This window comes from Cantharellus anzutake (genome assembly GCF_015039405.1).
Source record: "Cantharellus anzutake strain C23 chromosome Unknown EI90scaffold_319, whole genome shotgun sequence".
In the NCBI taxonomy this organism is placed as follows: domain Eukaryota; kingdom Fungi; phylum Basidiomycota; class Agaricomycetes; order Cantharellales; family Hydnaceae; genus Cantharellus; species Cantharellus anzutake.
Window position 1 is genome coordinate 1 of NW_024067269.1, and position 16443 is coordinate 16443.

Below are 16443 nucleotides of genomic sequence, written 5' to 3' on the forward strand. Positions count from 1 at the left end.
CTGGCCATGGAGCTTCCACTATCACTCAGCTCTGGTCTCAACACTGTCCTGATGTCCCTAAGCCCAGTGGTGGGCATCCATGCAAGCTGTCAGGGACTGACATTCACCATGCCCAACACCTCATTAACTCTGGCAAGGCTGACAACTCTTCCCAAGTCAAATGCTCTGAAAAATTACCAACAAGAGCCTCTCACCTGAGACCGTCTGCCTGCACTTGGAGGAAGCTGGTTGGAAAGCAGTGGTGAAGAAGAAGCAGCCTATGCTGAGCAGGAAGCATAGAAAAAACAGAATGGACTTTGCAATCAGCCACAAGGAGTGGACTCTGGAGGACTGGAAGAGAGTGGTGTGGTCAGATGAGACCAAGGTTAATCACCTGGGCTCAGATGGGAGGAAATGGGTGTGGAAGAGGGTGGGTGAGCCTCTCAGTGACAGGCTGGTGCAAGGGACCAAAAAGTTTGGTGGTGGATCAGTCATGATGTGGGGATGTATGATGTGGGATGGGGTTGGGATGGCATGCAAGATTGATGGGAGGATGGATGGGGAGCTTTACTGCCAAATCCTGGATGATGAACTCCAACAAACCCTATCATATTATGGCAAGAACCCTGCCCATGTCCTCTTCCAACAGGACAATGATCCCAACCATACCAGCAAAAGGGCCCATAACTGGTTCAACAATCATGGTATTAGGGTCATGGAGTGGCCCTCCCAGTCCCCAGACCTCAATCCAATCGAACACTTATGGAATCATGTGAAAAGGAAGCTTGGGGAGTATGAAGAACCTCCAAATAGTGTTCATGAGCTGTGGGATCGGTTTCAAGAGGAATGGGACAAGATAGAGCCAAGGATTTGTCAGAATTTGATTGAAAGTATGCCTAGGAGAATTGAGGCAGTGATTAAGGCAAAGGGTGGCTATACCAAATATTAATAAATGCTATTTTCTTCTCCCAAAAATCAATTCCAAAAAACTGTTTCGATGACATGGGCACCTTTTAAATCAAATAACTTTACCAAAAATATATATATTGCTTAGATAATTTGTATATCTGTAGATGAGATAGCAAGTAATATTCCATGACTTTATGGGAATTTTAGAACATGTTTCCATAATACTATAAGCCCATCAAGTGAAAAGTGCGAAACATCGAAACGGTTTTTTGGAGAACTGTAAATTAAAAATACCACCAATAAAGCAAACAAAAAGCTGATGTATCCTTCCGACAACATCCAAGCCTCTGACACCCAATTTCCCATGGTCAAAGAGCCATAGTTATTTGGCTCACCAAAGCATGGTGGGAGACTTTTTTAACACTGAAACATACATTGCTACATTGCCCCACTTTGGCACTTTCCAATGCACATTGAATTATCAAAAAAGTGATTTTAATTTTTTTCCAATTATTCCTAATTTCCTGAAATATCACTCCCTGACTTATCCCAAAATTTCTGATTTTTCCCCTAATTTCCCCTGATTTTTCAGACATTCTCCTTTTTTAGAAAGTCCTCCATTTTCTGAATTTTCCTTAATTTTCCTTAATTTTCCCTGACCATTTTTCAAATTTTTAGAAACCCCCCAGTTCCCCCTCATTTTCCTCTCATTTTCCCCTTCATTCCCCCCCTCATTTTCCCCCTCATTTCCCCCCATTCCCCCCTCCAGATTTCCCCCCATTCCCCCCTTCAAATTTCCCCTCATTCCCTCCCTCATTCCCCCCCAGTTCCCTCCTCAATTTCCCCCACTCATTTTCCCACATTTTCTGTAAGTAATTTCAGATTAACTGTATTTATATCCCTAAATTTGGTCTATATATTAATTTGGCTATATACCCTTGGTGTTTAGTGCTGCATTGGGGCTGAAAGTCAAGCTCAGTTTGTTCAGTTTCCTGTATGGTAGGGACTTGGCTGTGACTCATCACATGATGCCAGAGTCAATGCTCTTAAATTTAAATTTTAATATTGGGTAAATTAAACACTCAGGGAGCTCATATAGATAATAGTCCCCTGTGTGCAAATATAGCTCTATGAGCTCTCAGAGCTTTGACTACTTTTTGGAGCTCTGAGAGAAGGGGACCAGCAATTTCAAAGGACTGAAGCTCTGAGAGCTCTATGAGTTCTCAGACCTCCACATTCAGGTTTGCTGATGAACAAGGGCATCAGAATGCCACTTCAACAGGGATTGTCCCAACCCAGGCTGTTAAAGGGCCAATATGATCCTTACTGGCCTTGGCTCCTCCTGCATAACCACAAGTCAACATTGTACCACAGGTGCCCCTCTCATGAAATAAGCATCAATGTCCCAACAAGCTGTTATGTCAGAGTGTGAATTTTCAGGTGAGTTAAAAATCAAAAGGCTTCTGGCTTTCATGCTAATTGCATCAACACTCTAAGGCCATGTGTGGTGGAAAGGAGAAAAAGAGTACAAATACCACCTCCACAATGTGTAAGCTGTTCCTTCACAATGTGTGAGAGGATGCAGTTGAGACTTTGTCAGTGTGTACTGGATGGATGATGCTCAATTACCAAGAGGGGATGCATATTTTGAGAGGACTTTGATGACACATGGAGGCAAGGGAAAGATAGTTGAGATAAGGCCTCCATCAGAATCTGTGAGTGCTCCAAGTTGAATGGGTTGCCTGAGGCTGATGCTGATGCCACTCCTTTAGGATGACCAAGTAAGGGCTATAATACATTTTACTCTAGCTAGCTCACACTGTCATCAGATAGTGAGATTGCAAGTATACTGGGATGCCAGTATCCCAGCAGCTGCCAATGGGATTCTGGAGGACACCTGACGACAGTGCTAATGGACTCCAGGGAAACAACCCCATCAGACTTTGACCCTGAAGATCTCTTAGACATTGACTTCTCAACATATGTCTTATGTCAGAACGGCTTTCCGACTGGAGAGAAGCAAAACTGCTGGGGTCTTGCATGAAGGATTTGGGCAACTTCTTTTAGAAGGCAAGGATGAAAGGGGCTGTTACTTGAGACTCAATACTTCAAACACGAGAACCAGACTAGGCACAGATGATGTCTCTCTTCACAGAGACTATGACTCTCTCATTGGATTCTATGCTCGGTTGCCACTGTTTGATAGTGTGGAATTTGGCCTGGTTCCTCATCCAATGGATGTCCTGCCAAGTTCAAGCAGCCTCCATGTGAAAATTCCTGAACACCTCTTTTCCATTGTAAGCCTGAGTTTCATATACATGTCTCTTGCGATTGACTGTTATCTAGGATTGTACTGTGGGGCCCCCTGCAACAGAGGCAAATAAAATACCAAACTGTCATATCCATCCCCGGCCATCGACTTCCGGTCCCTCCGATCCCTCCGGTCTAACTCCACTCCTCCCTCACTAACCTCGGAGCCCCCATATTCCGCAATCCCCTCGGTACCCCTCGATGGTCACCACCCCCTCATTTCAATTTATTACCTACGCCTCCCTAAGTATGGAGCCCCGAGGACTTCTGGACAGCTCCGATGTCCGCTAGCGCACCCCTGCCTCCGTGGGGCAATACACTTGCCTGCCCTGCAGAGCCCACCTTCGGGCCTATCCCTCCTTTCCGTTTCTGGGTTATCGCCTGCCTTTCCGCTAACCCCGCGAACCGACTCGTCGGTAATATTCAGTCGGCTAATGTTTAAACCCCGTTAGCTCCGCTCTGTTCGGCTCCGCCAATTGCGGACCCGTCTCCGCTGTAACCATATATATATCCCACTTGTACATAGGTTACACCCCAGTAGTAAAATCAACTAGAGTTACCCCCCTAGGTTCTAATTGCCAGTCAGTAAGTTAGGGCACAGACGTGTCACTAGGCACAGCACTCTTGGCAGAAGTCACTGAGGCCGAAGCCCTCCGCTACGGAGACATCCCTTCATCTCGAATCTGGTCTCTGACACAAACTACTGCCTAGGAAGATATTCCAACAATGGCCTTATCAGGATGTTTTTTCCATACCTGACAAACATGGTCAACAACCGGGTGGATGAGGTGCATATTGCCAAGTTTTATGATGAAGTCTTGCATCCTGCCTGTCAGGGACAGCTCCGAAAGCGGCGAGGTCCCGGTGCGAGGGACTCGATGGGACAGGTGTCGGCTATGCATAGCGGCGGTCCTGTCGCGGGGTGAGCGTCCCCAACCACTTAGGCTGAAGTGGGAAGTTGAGAAGAAGGCTGCTTCTTCTGTTCCCACCCCAGGCGCTATTATATACATGTGGTTAGGGTCATGTGGGAGAAGCCACGTCATCTCCGCACACAGCCGCACCTCCCTGGGTGTCTCCGCAGGAGATCCCGGAGGTGGCCGCTCAGTATGCAGGAGTGTGCGCGGCGCATGCGGCGATCAGGGGAGCAGGGTTAGGTACATAGTGGTACATGGAGAATAGAAATAGAGAGAGAAGGGGAAAGTGAGGAAGGAGGGACGGGGGATGATAGCAGGGAAAGTGGAGTAGGGCAGTACAGCGTGGGGTGCGGCGCAGAGTCAGGCGGGTGTGCCCTGACATCACCCCCCCCTTAAGCCGCTTCGCCTCGAAGTGGCTGGGCGGTTCTCCTTCTCTCTCCCCGGGGCGTGGGGGTGCGTTCGATGGAACTCCTCAACTAGGTCGTGTGGCCAGCCTGTATACTTTACCAGGTACCAGAGTTTTCGGCGTAGCCACTTAGAGTCCATTCTCGACCTCATACTCCTCTTCTCCATCTACGAGGTCTGGGCCCGGGCGGGGTCAGCGGGGCGTTCTGCGATTTCATCAGGGCAGTGCGGTCTGATGTTCGTCATGGATACAACTGGGTGGATCCCTCTTTGTCAGGCGGTGAGCCGGAGTTTGATGGCGGCGGGGGAGACGACTTTAACGATCGTGAAGGGGCCAGTCCATTTATGGTCTAGCTTCTTGGTTGGGCGATCAGTTGTGTAATTCTGGGTGCTGAGCCAGACCCGGTCGCCTTCTTGATACGTAGGGGCCGCCTCACGGTTCCGGTCATAGTAGCGGGCCATCTCGTCCACCGCATGCTCTAGCGCCGCCTTCGCCTCTTCCTGCATCTTCATCATCCTCGATGAGAAGGCATCAGCGGCTTCTACCTTGGATGTGCGTGTGGGCTCTGTCCCCATGCTGGGGTGTTGGCCAGTATCGAGCTCAAAAGGGGTACGGTGAGTGGAGGAGTGGACGCGGTTGTTATAGGCAAACTCCGCTAGCGGGAGCCAGTCCGCCCAATCATCTTGGCGGTGGTTGACAAATACCCGAAGGTAGGCTTCCACTTCTTGGTTTACTCGTTCCGTCTGCCCATCTGTTTGGGGGTGATAGGGGGTCGAAGGGGTGAGCTTGACGCTGAGGAGGTCCGCGAGTTCCTTCGAGAAGCGTGAGACGAAGGCGCTCCCTCTGTCACTGAGGATTTCTTCCGGGAGGCCGTGGTGCTTCCAGACATGTTCGAGGAAAAGCCGTGCGATTCCCACTGAGTCCACCGTCGTCACTGTTGGGATTGCGTGGATGCGTTTGGATAGGCGATCCACTACGACCAGCATGGCATTGTAACCCTTTGACTCAGGGAGTTCTCCAATCATGTCCACCGAGATCACTTGCCAGTGGCGAGCGGGGATCTTGTTCGGGATGAGCTTCCCCACTTTACGGGAGGGGAAGGATTTGACACGGTTGCAGGTGTCGCATCCATGTACGTACTGCCCGACATACTCCGCCATCCGTGGCCACCAGTAGTCGCGGGAGACGAGTTCCAGGGTTTTCCACCGCCCTGGGTGCCCCATCGCCCGCACGTTGTGGTGGAACCACACCAAGTCATGGTGGAGTTGTGGGTCTTTCGGCACGTATACCTTTCCTCTGTACAGAACCAGCTCTCCTCGCCTCTCCCACTCATCCGACCTCAGTGTGCCTTCCCCAAGTTCTTGCATCGCCTTCACCACTTTCTCATCTAGGTCTTTTGCCCTGCTGATCCTCTCAAGGATGGTCATCTCTTCGCCTTCCACTAAGACCGCCTCCACCACATGGGCCTCGAACCAGGCAGGTTGGAGGAGAGTCAGCCCTTCGTTGTCATCTTTACCCTTTGGGTGGTCAGCGTGGCGTGAGAGCGCGTCGGGTTTTCCCATGAGTTTCCCGGGGCGGTGGATGAGGGTGAAGTGGAACTGGGAGAGGAAGAGTGACCACCGCGCTTGGCGCCGATTCAGCCGTTGCGCGGTGCGGAAATACCCTAGGTTGCGGTGGTCGGTGTAGACATCCACTTTCTCCTCTGCTCCCTGTAGGAAGTGCCACCATTCCTTGAGGGCGCACACTATTGCGAGCATCTCCTTGTCATACACCTCGTAGTTGCGCTCTACATCCGTGAAACTCTTGGACATGAAAGCTACGGGGTGGAACTCCCCATCTGTTTGGAGCTGGGATAGGACTGCGCCAGTTGCAAAGTTAGAGGCGTCGCACTCAAGCTTGAAGCGGCCTGTATCAGCAGGGAAGGCGAGGACCAGGGCGGAGGTGACAGCGTCTTTAAGGGCACGGAAAGCACGGTCCTCGTCTGATCCCCAGGCCCACGCTTTGGTTTTGCGGGTCAGCACATGGAGGGGGCGGGCTGTCTCGGAGAAGTCCTTGATAAACTGGCGATAGAAGTTGACGAATCCCAGGAAGGATTGTACTTCTTTGACCTTGGTCAGGGTTGGCCAGTCAAGAACTCCACGGACTTTCATGGGATCCATCGCAACGTTTCCCTTGGAGATGATAAGGCCAAGATACTCGATCTGCTTCTGCTTGAACTTACACTTCTCCGGCTTTAGGAAGAGTCTCCGCTTCTGCAGCGTCTCTAGGACCTCTCGGACGACCCTCCGGTGCTCCTCTAGGGTGGCTGTGAAGATCAAGATGTCATCCATGTAGCAGATGACGACCTCTCGATCGATGAAGTCTCGGAGGATGTCGTTCATCATTGTCTGGAATGTCGCTGGGGAGTTACACAGGCCGAAGAACATGATGGTAGGCTCAAACAATCCCCTGTTGGTCAAAAACGCCACTTTCCACTCATCACCATCCTTGATGCGGACATTGTTAAATCCCCAGCACAGATCTAGCGCCAAGAAGTATTTGGCGTTTCGGAGGCGTGCAAGGACGTCCGAAATGAGTGGGAGGGGATATGAGTTTTTGACCATGATCTCGTTGAGCTTTCGGTAATCTTGGGCTAGGCGCAATGATCCATCCTTCTTCTTGACAAAGAAGACCGGCGCTCCCATCGGGGATTTGGACGCCCGTATGTGCCCGTTCTGCAGGTTCTCTTGCAGGAACTCGTCTAGTTCCTTCTGCTCTGGCCATGACAGGGGGAAGGTCCTCCCTTTTGGGAGCTTGGCATCCGGCACTAGGTCTATTGCATGGTCCCAGGGCTTCCATGGAGGTAGCTGGTCAAAGGCCTCTTTAGAGAATACGTCTTTGAAGTCCTGGTACTGTTCTAGGACTAGCGCTTCGAACAGTGCCGGCTCCGCTCCTGGCTCGCGGGCCTCCTGGGCCATCCGCTGGGATGGTGTCGTGGTCGCTCTTAGCTTGTGTCCCCACCCCGGAGGGATGATAGTGGCGTAAATCCCGTCCCCAGGTTCCACCACAGGGTCTGGGTCAGCCTGCCCTTGCGCCGACTGGCAGGAGGACGGGCACCGGGACATACTGACCTTTTGCCGCATCCAGTCTACCTCTGGGTTGTGGTGCAGCAACCATGAGTGTCCTATGATGAGGGACTGCTGCCCAAGGTTCGCGACGGCGAAGCGGGCCCGCTCCGTGTGCTGCCCAAATGTCAAGAGGGCCTCTAGTTCCTCAGTTATGGCTCCGTTCTCGTTTGGGGTTCCGTCGACGTTGCGAATGGGGATGGGTTGGGGGAGCGGGGTCATCTCGAGCTTATGCTTCCTAATGAACTCGGGGCTTACAAAGTTCCCAGTGGCTCCCGAGTCTAGGAGTGCTGACACGGAGACGGTGGTCAGGGAGGTTAGGGTGGTCAGCTTTACAGCCATGTTGAGGGATCTGGGGGGTTGCTTGGACAGCACGTAGATGGCAGGTGGCGGGACCACTACCTTCGGCGCTGTACTTGGGGCTTCTTTGCCCTTACTACTCAAGGACGCGATTTTCCTCCTTTTCTTGGCAATGACTCGGTGGAATTTGGACGTTGGCACTGGCTTAGGTGCCTCACGGTATCTACACGAGCTACTACTATTGCCTACAGGCGGCCGGGGCGCGTCCCTCACCGGTCACCTTCCTGAAAATCCTCTTGGGGCTCTGTCTCTTGCCCATCTCCTCCATCCACTTCTGGTTTGTCTACCAACTGCCTTCTCAGCCCTTCCATGAGTGCCCTAAGGTCCTCTGGGTGCATTCGCCTGGCTCAGCGGATTTTCGGTTGCGGGCAGTCTTGCGCAACGTGCCCCAGTGCGTTGCAGTTATAGCACAGCCCATTCCGTCTTTGGTCTATCCTCGAGCGGTCGAGGTCCATGGGCTGCGGTCCCCCTCCCGCCACAGGGCGCGCTGCGGGAGGCGGTGGTGCAGCGGTGGCTGGGGGGCGTAGGGGTGGGGGAGCTGGGTGCACTTGCGGGAAGGTAGTAGGGAGCAAGGATCTCATGGGTGGGAGTTGGGGTCTGACTGGGGGCAAGTGGGGCTGCGTTGCCTGGAAGCGCCGCCACTGGTTGTCAAGGAGGGTGGCCTCACGTTTCCACTCGGCCCAGGTAGTCAGCATGGGGCGGAGGCGGTAGATGCTCTCTCGGAGCCGGGAGTTGATCGCCTGTTCGAAGCGGTCCACTAGCCCTACGTCTCCTAGCCGCGAGGCAGGGCCGAGGATCTCGAACTCTTGGATGACCTTGTCCACAGAGTCGGTGCCTTGTTGCAAGGTGGCCAGCTTCTGCCTGGCCGTGGCTTCGCGGTTCGGGTCTTGAAACATGGCGTTGAGCTCCGTGTTGAACTCGTCCATGGTAAGCCTGGGGGAGCCCATTGTCAGCAGCGCGATGGTATGCTGCGTCGCCCATGCTCCCGCAGTCCCTCCCTTCGTGTGAGACAGGACAAAGAGGATCTGGGAGAGGGCGTCGGGAAACTCCGCCACCCGAACATGGAAGTAGATGCCACATTCAGCCTTGAAGCGGTCAAGGTCTTCGGTTGCTCCAGAGAAGGGGGTAGGAGGGGCAACTTTGGGCGGTTTGGGTCTGGGGGCGGGTGTGGGCGCCGGTGCGGGCGCTGGCGCCAGTGCGGGTGCAGCTGGGGGTTGGCTCTGGAGTTGGCTCTCTATGATGGCCTGGAGCTCCTGGAATCGGGACAGCAGCTCGTCATACTGCTCTTCGGTCACCATAGCGGGGGAGATGGGGGAGGCAGGGGAAATGAGGTTAAAGCCTTCTTCTGCTGTCAGGGACAGCTCTGAAAGCGGCGAGGTCCCAGCGCGAGGGACTCAATGGGACAGGTGTCGGCTATGCATAGCGGCGGTCCCGTCGCGGGGTGAGTGTCCCCGACCACTTAGGCTGAAGTGGGAAGTTGAGAAGAAGGCTGCTTCTTCTGTTCCCACCCCAGGCGCTATTATATACATGCGGTTAGGGTCACGTGGGAGAAGCCACATCATTTCCGCACACAGCCGCACCTCCCCAGGTGTCTCCACAGGAGATCCCGGAGGTGGCCGCTCAGTATGCAGGAGTGTGCGCGGCGCGTGCAGCGATCAGGGGAGTGGGGTTAGGTACATAGTGGTACATGGAGAAAAGGGAAATCGACCATAGAATAGGAATAGAGAGAGAAGGGGAAAGTGAGGAAGGAGGGACAGGGGATGATAGCGGGGAAAGCGGAGTAGGGCAGTACAGTGCGGGGTGCGGCGCAGAGTCAGGCGGGTGTGCCCTGACACTGCCATCATTCACATAATCCCCCATTCTGCCCCTTCATATCCCCCTACTGCCTACTAGATGGTATCCTTTCCCACACTAAGGATGGGAAAGTGGTTGGTGGAAAACGACTCTTTACCTCATCTCTCCTTCATGACTTGGTCCTCCAGATGAGGCACTGCCTCCAGATAAAGGCAGAAAGGCTTAAATGGGCATGCAGCTTTTTCTTTGGCTTAGAGATCAAGGGCATAAAACTTAGCACCACACATCCAATTCCCTTGGAGGATGCCCATGCCCATTCTCCTGAAGAAGAGACAGCATGGACACAAATCCTTGGGCTCTTCAACCATCAATTATCGGCAGAGGAGCAGAGAAGCACATGGGTGGATGTGGGGCTGGAAATCCACAGGAGGGAATTCATCCTCCACTGGGATGCATCCAAGCATCATGATGTCCTTCAGGTCCTTGCCCATGGGTATCAGGGAGAGGTTGAAAGAGGTTGGACCACACCAGGACAAGAAGGGTACTTTTGTGATGTTCAAGCAGGCATCCTATCTTTGGCTGGTGGCCATTGTGCATTACCCCATCATGCACGGTTGCCTGTTTATGCACAGTGGTATGCTTCTGAGAAGGCAGTGGCCAGAAGGGCAGACAAATTCCATCCCATGCTGGAGATTAGCAAGAAAAACGTCCTCCTGGAAAAGAACCAAAAGAAACTCCAGCTAACCTGGATCAAGTGTGGAGTTTAGCCAACAAGGAGTGCACAGAGGGAACAGCCAGAATGGAGATTCATGTGCCACTGGGGAAAGCAAGGAATACATTGAGGGGCATAACCAGGGAGTGTATCGAGGAATGCACCATCTCTGTACCTGCTCGACAGTGGTGGTAAGTCAAGAAAGGTTAAATTATATCTGCATTGTGGTTAACCATTCAACCTAGGTTGTTCAAACTCCTGACTGCCTGTGCATGTCATCAGCTCATAGAAGCTCAGCGGAATGCCACTCCCAAGTCCAGGGTGCAGCCTTATGCACTGGAGCTCACTGCAGCACTCCTATGGTGCATCAACATGCTCAACAGCAGGCCTGCCACAGGCTCCTCAGAGAATGCACTCATGTGTGCTTCCCTCCCAGTGACCAATAACTTCTTACACCCAGATGTCCTGGATGGATGTGACAGAAACCCTCACAGAGACCAGGCTGAGGGTGAACAATGTCACCCATTTGCACCTGGAAATGTTCTCTGGTTCAGGGACATCAGTTATGGTGGCCCCTCCAACCATGGGCGAATCGCCCCTTCATTCAGGGCACATACCACACTTGGACTGGTACGATGGTGGCCACTGGATGAGGACCATTTTAACCACCTCCTGGGCTATTCTGTTGAGGAGATCAAAACACTGCTCTCAGCCACCCTCTACACTGTAGTAAGAGCCCCTTTCCGTCTCCCCAGACCTCACCATACAGAAGCCCCCCCTGTACTCGAACCAGAACATGAGCTTCCAGCCAATCTTCATGTCAAACTCAAGAAGCACCATATCAAGCACCTGAGGACTGCCTACTCTGTTGAAGACCACCATTCTGTACCTCAGCTTGTTCAAGGGACCACCTCAATAATCTACACAAAGTCTCTCCACCAGATTATCCATTATTTCTATTCCAACATCCTGCAGACCATCCCAGTACCACAGACCCCATCTTCTGATCTGTTCTATCACATCGTCTGTGATCCAGACAACCCTATCAATCATCCTGGTATGGAGTACTTTGTGGAACCAGATCTGCATAAAAGTGGTTTCATTGGAGCTCACCTCCAAAGGTGCAACCCTTCTGAGTTTCATGTTGCATTCCAACTCACTTTCCCACCTCCAGACCTCCAATGGGAACCACCAAGAATGCAGTGCAAATACAATCAGGACAGGAGACAGGGGGGGGCATATTCAGTTCAAAGATGGGGGCAAAGGATGGAAGAGGCATCCATTTCATGTCTCTTGGTGGGAATTCATCATAAAGTTTGACTGTACTGGTGGTAATCGTATCAGAGAGAAAATTTGGGAGACAGTATACTCCAAACTTGTTTGGGTGCCATATTCAGAGCTTCCACAAATGTGGTTCACTACAGCCAACCCTCAGAGTTCAGACACTTTCCCTGCTGACAGGGCTGGAACAAGGCTCCCTGTGCTCATTCTAAATCCCTTGGTGGATGACAAGGCTATGTGGGATGGGAATTTGATTAGGAGGGGGGTGTGGAAATCTCCCATCCTACAAGATGAGGGCACAGAAGACTGATTTGGCTTGATACTACACGTAATTAACTATCTTCACATGGATGTCAAGCCACTGACATGGCAGAATGCAGGCAATCCACATTTTGGCCGGCATGAGACACAATCTTTATTGTGGATGCTCTCCCTCAATTTGTGACCAAATCCAACTAAGGTGCATTGGATTTGTGAGATCCTACACTGCAATGCCTCATGTGGGTCCCACCCTGTTTTCATTACTCCCTTGACCCACAATACAAAATTTGATGGAATCCTGTCAAATCTGGGTTTCTACATGTGGCTGCAATGCTGCAATTATAAGTTATAACACCACAATTATAACCCCCAGTCAACTCCGCCGCTTGTTTGACACTACCGCTCTTTGAATGTTTTCTGCTGTGCTTGTGCTGTTCTTTCGCTATCTCCACTGCCCACATGCCAGCTATGGTGACTGTGCCCCATTGTACCGATGTTGACATGTGTTTTGTTCAACATCACTGCTTTGCAACAATGAAGGCTGCCATGCTGCCCCATGACACAGACCTCACAGAGCAGTGCACCTGCTGCAGCTGCTTGTCATCTGACCCACCTGTCCACTGCTTGGGCACAACTGCCCTGTCACCCTCCCCTCCTGAATGCCCTGAAAGTGCCTGTGCTTGGCACTTACCCATCTCCAACCTTCCCAATGTGCATTCAATGCCAATGAGTAGGAATCACGATTTGGCGAAATAAGAGAAGTTGCAGAGGTTTTTTGTAGGATCCGACCGACCTCTTGAACGTCGGGATTGATGAAAGACTGAAGGAGATCGACGCAAAAGGACACATTTTGAAAGATTCAACTTAAAACTCGACGCCAGCGCCACCTACGAATCGCCGAGACTTGATCTTGGGCTCTTTCGATAAAGGAGGATCGGGCTTATCTGCATGACGAGTTTGGAGGAGAGTGATGCATTATTGCAGGAGTTATTAACGAAGTAAACAATGACTCTGGGTGCCTATCGCATTGCCCCCCATTTTCACCCCCTTTGCCACCATCTGACACACCATTACTGTTGCTGCACTTGATGCCCCCCAACTGCTTATACCGTCGTTGCCATCGCCATCCCCCTCGCCCAGCTGCTGCCAAGCATGTGGGCACTTTGAGCAAGGGAGGCAGATTGTGAGCTGATCAAGTGCTCAAAGCGCAGCTGTTCCTGGTGTTGCCATTGACCTCCATGTTCACTGAGTGCAGTCATCCATTGTTCCACCATCCCTCTTGCCATTCCCCCCTCGTTGTCAAGTCGCTGTACCTGCGTCACCTGTGCCTGTTGACACCACAGTGGAGAAAGTGAGATGTATGGATGTTGGGTTGAGGGGAAGGGTTGATGTAGCAACCCGATGTTACTGAAGTAGGAAAGGCCAGGATGTCGTGTTGAGGGAAGAGTTGGTAGAAACCCGATGTTGCTGAAGGGAAAATCGAAATGTGCTGCAGATGATGCGCTGATGTATTATGCCACCCTGCTTACGACGATTGGAGTGTCCTGTAACCTCACCAATGATTGGACTGTTCTGTGTGGGCTTGTGATCAAATGTTGGGCACTTGAGGATAAAGCTCTGTAACTGCCCTGTGCCCTGCCGTTGGGCTTGCGATTTTCACTGCCGATGTCAACACCACCTTGCTAGTTGTGTTTGCTAGCTGCTTGCTCACGCACTGCCTGTGTTGACATCACCCTGCCTTGCCAGTTGGGTGACTTGAGTGTAATCTCTGAAAATTACCCTGTAGGCTGCCGATGCTAGCTGCATTTTGCTGGCTGTCTGTCTGTGTTTTGACACCACTTGTTCTTCCAATCGAGACATGATGTCTTGTCTGCCACTACCCATTTTCCTGCCCATCCCTGCTCATCACTGTACATGCTGATGTCACCATTCCCCCACTGAACACGCCTGCTACCACTTCCTGATCTATGCACCCATGGCCACCACTGCTGCATGCAACTTTGATATGTCCTGCCAACAGAACTGGAGGAATGTATGGTCATCAGAATGAGGGGAAGTGTTGAAGTGGCATTCCGATGCCCTTGTTGTTATGATTTTTATGGGAAGTTTCGTTGTCCTAATGCTTTAGCCTTTGTTCATTTGCGCCACACAGAGATGTATATAAGTATGATGTGTAGAGCTGAGTGCGGTATCTATTGACGTTGTGATATTGCACTCAGAGGTCAGGCTGCAATGCTGCAATTATAAGTTATAACACTGCGATTATAACACTACAACCCAATGGCACTTGTTCAAGAGGACCTCCACAGTGGGAATGGAGGCTCATCAGCCCATCCTCACACACACAGGCAACAAAGGGGGAGTGAAACTGCAGTGTTGACTCACTGTATAGATACATATAACCAAAGCTGATCCAAGCTAATGTCCAAGGGGTCTGATGGTGTTGGGGACAGACAGAAATGGACAGAACTGTTGGAAACTGCAGCCCAACACCACTTGTGGTCAGGGCCAAAGGTTGCCTGGCACAAAGGTTGCCAAGGCAAGGTACCCAGGCTGCACACACTTGCTTTGGGAGGTGGGAGAGCTTTGAGGCATGATCACCACCCAACCTTTCTCTTTCCCTTTGTGTTGTTACTCACCATTGTTTTTGCACTTTGATACTCTTGGTTTCACCTCAGTGGCATAGAGCCCATGTTTATGTATATTAGGATGGGACTTGCTCTGGCAGCTGATACTTTACTAATACAAGTATCATGTTGCACAGTTATTACAAGAACAACATAAGAACAAAGTAAATATGAAAGATATATGGGAGTAGCAACACAATGGATAGAATATGACCATCTCCACAAGGGCTGTACTAAATCTCCCAAGCTTGGACTCGTTGGACTCGCCTTGACAATAGCTTTCCAACGATACTAGATCCATCTGGATCGGAGAAGAAGTGGGGGAGATATGGTGAAAATACTGTGAAAGTGGCCTGATATGGAAACTAACATGTGCCAGTCCTGAGAGTGATGATAGCATTGGCACTTGTCCAAGAGGACCTCCATATTGGGTGGCAGTGCAGTCAGACCTGGTCCAGAAAGTGCCAACACTGTCAGCACTTTGCCCAGAGGACCTCCATAGTGGGTGGTAGTGCAGTTAGACCTGGTCCAGAAAATGCCGACAGTGTCAGCACTTTGCCCAGAGGACCCCCATAGTGGGTGGTTGGTTGCAGTCAGACCTGGGCTGACACTGTCAGCACTTTGCTGTGTAAGACCTCCAAAGTCTGACCCCCAAGGTTGAGCATCCAATGAGCATCCCAGTCCAAAAAGCATCCTATAACCCACCCAATCAACCATACCCAACTCAACAGACCAGTCTGTAAATTGGATGGTATCTATCCATTTTACACTGAAACAAAAAGATAGGCTGTCCTAAGGATTAATCTTGAGTTTTAATAAGATTGGGTCCATTATTTCATAAATAATGGAAAAACTACTTGCCTTTTATGGAAATAAATACTTCCATTAAAATCTACAGCATTGTAGCTTTCTGTTCCATATTTTATCATAATTTTAGGATAACTATAACTATGGTAAAATCTGATGTCCACCCAAGATCAACAAAGATTAATAGGATTTCAGATGTGGGATGCTTTCCAGGTGCACAGACCTGTACTGTGCAAGTGTAAATACTAGGCAAAAAGGGCTGATGAGTCCCCCCAGACAAAAGTCCCCCGTGTTCCAGTAGGAGCAAGGGTCTCCTCTTTCTGCCTGCAACTTCAGCCCAGGACAATTTCTATCTTTGACAACCCAAACACCCAACCACCCAATACAACCACCCAACTCAACCAAACAGTTGCTACTATATCGGGTTATAATATAAACATTTCTGTACATTATATAAACTATATATTACTTCTATTTTCAGATTAGCCTTGGTGCATGCTTATTAAGCATTGGAAATGCTAAGGATGTTGGGATGTTTCTAACGAAACATCTCACTGTTTCTGTGCACAGACCTCTCCCTACAGTATAAATACCTTAAGGGCAAAAGGCTGATGAGTCCTCAGACAAAAGCACTTGTATTCCTTAAGTTGCTCTGTCTTTCTCATCATTATAACTTCTAAAACACTCAATTTCTAAAACATGCAATTACTACTTTTGCAACCCAACCCAACCAGTGCCAGTGATACTTTCAAGAAAGTTCCCACACTATCCCATCCATGTGTATGTACAGGCAACATTGAAGGAAATCGGAGGAACCAAGTGGGTGCAGAGTCCGCCCCACCCTAGGGAAGGGTGCTGAACCCTCACACTGACCCCCAAGAGTCCTTCATGCTCCCGCCTCCAGTTTCAATATCCTTCTGTGGCTATGTTACACCTGTTTGCAGAAAAACTGTCTTGAATTTATTGGGTATGTGGTCCT

The 16443-nt window shown here is 50.7% G+C and overlaps 2 protein-coding genes across 2 annotated transcripts; both read left to right on the plus strand.

The window, feature by feature from the left end:
• Window positions 1-2288: 2288 nt before the first annotated feature.
• On the plus strand, window positions 2289-2789 carry EI90DRAFT_3140430 (uncharacterized protein; the record flags this gene model as incomplete). Its single annotated transcript, XM_039064956.1, has 5 exons — window positions 2289-2328; window positions 2386-2437; window positions 2489-2603; window positions 2661-2669; window positions 2718-2789. The coding sequence occupies 5 exons, from the start codon at window positions 2289-2291 to the stop codon at window positions 2787-2789; spliced, it is 288 nt and encodes a 95-aa protein (XP_038907510.1).
• Window positions 2790-10085: 7296 nt separating this feature from the next.
• On the plus strand, window positions 10086-12079 carry EI90DRAFT_3212074 (uncharacterized protein; the record flags this gene model as incomplete). The annotated part of the gene is made up of 4 exons (XM_039066449.1): window positions 10086-10410; window positions 10499-10679; window positions 10734-11511; window positions 11663-12079. 4 exons carry the CDS (start codon window positions 10086-10088, stop codon window positions 12077-12079), a joined length of 1701 nt encoding a protein of 566 aa, XP_038907511.1.
• Between the last annotated feature and the right edge of the window lie 4364 nt (window positions 12080-16443).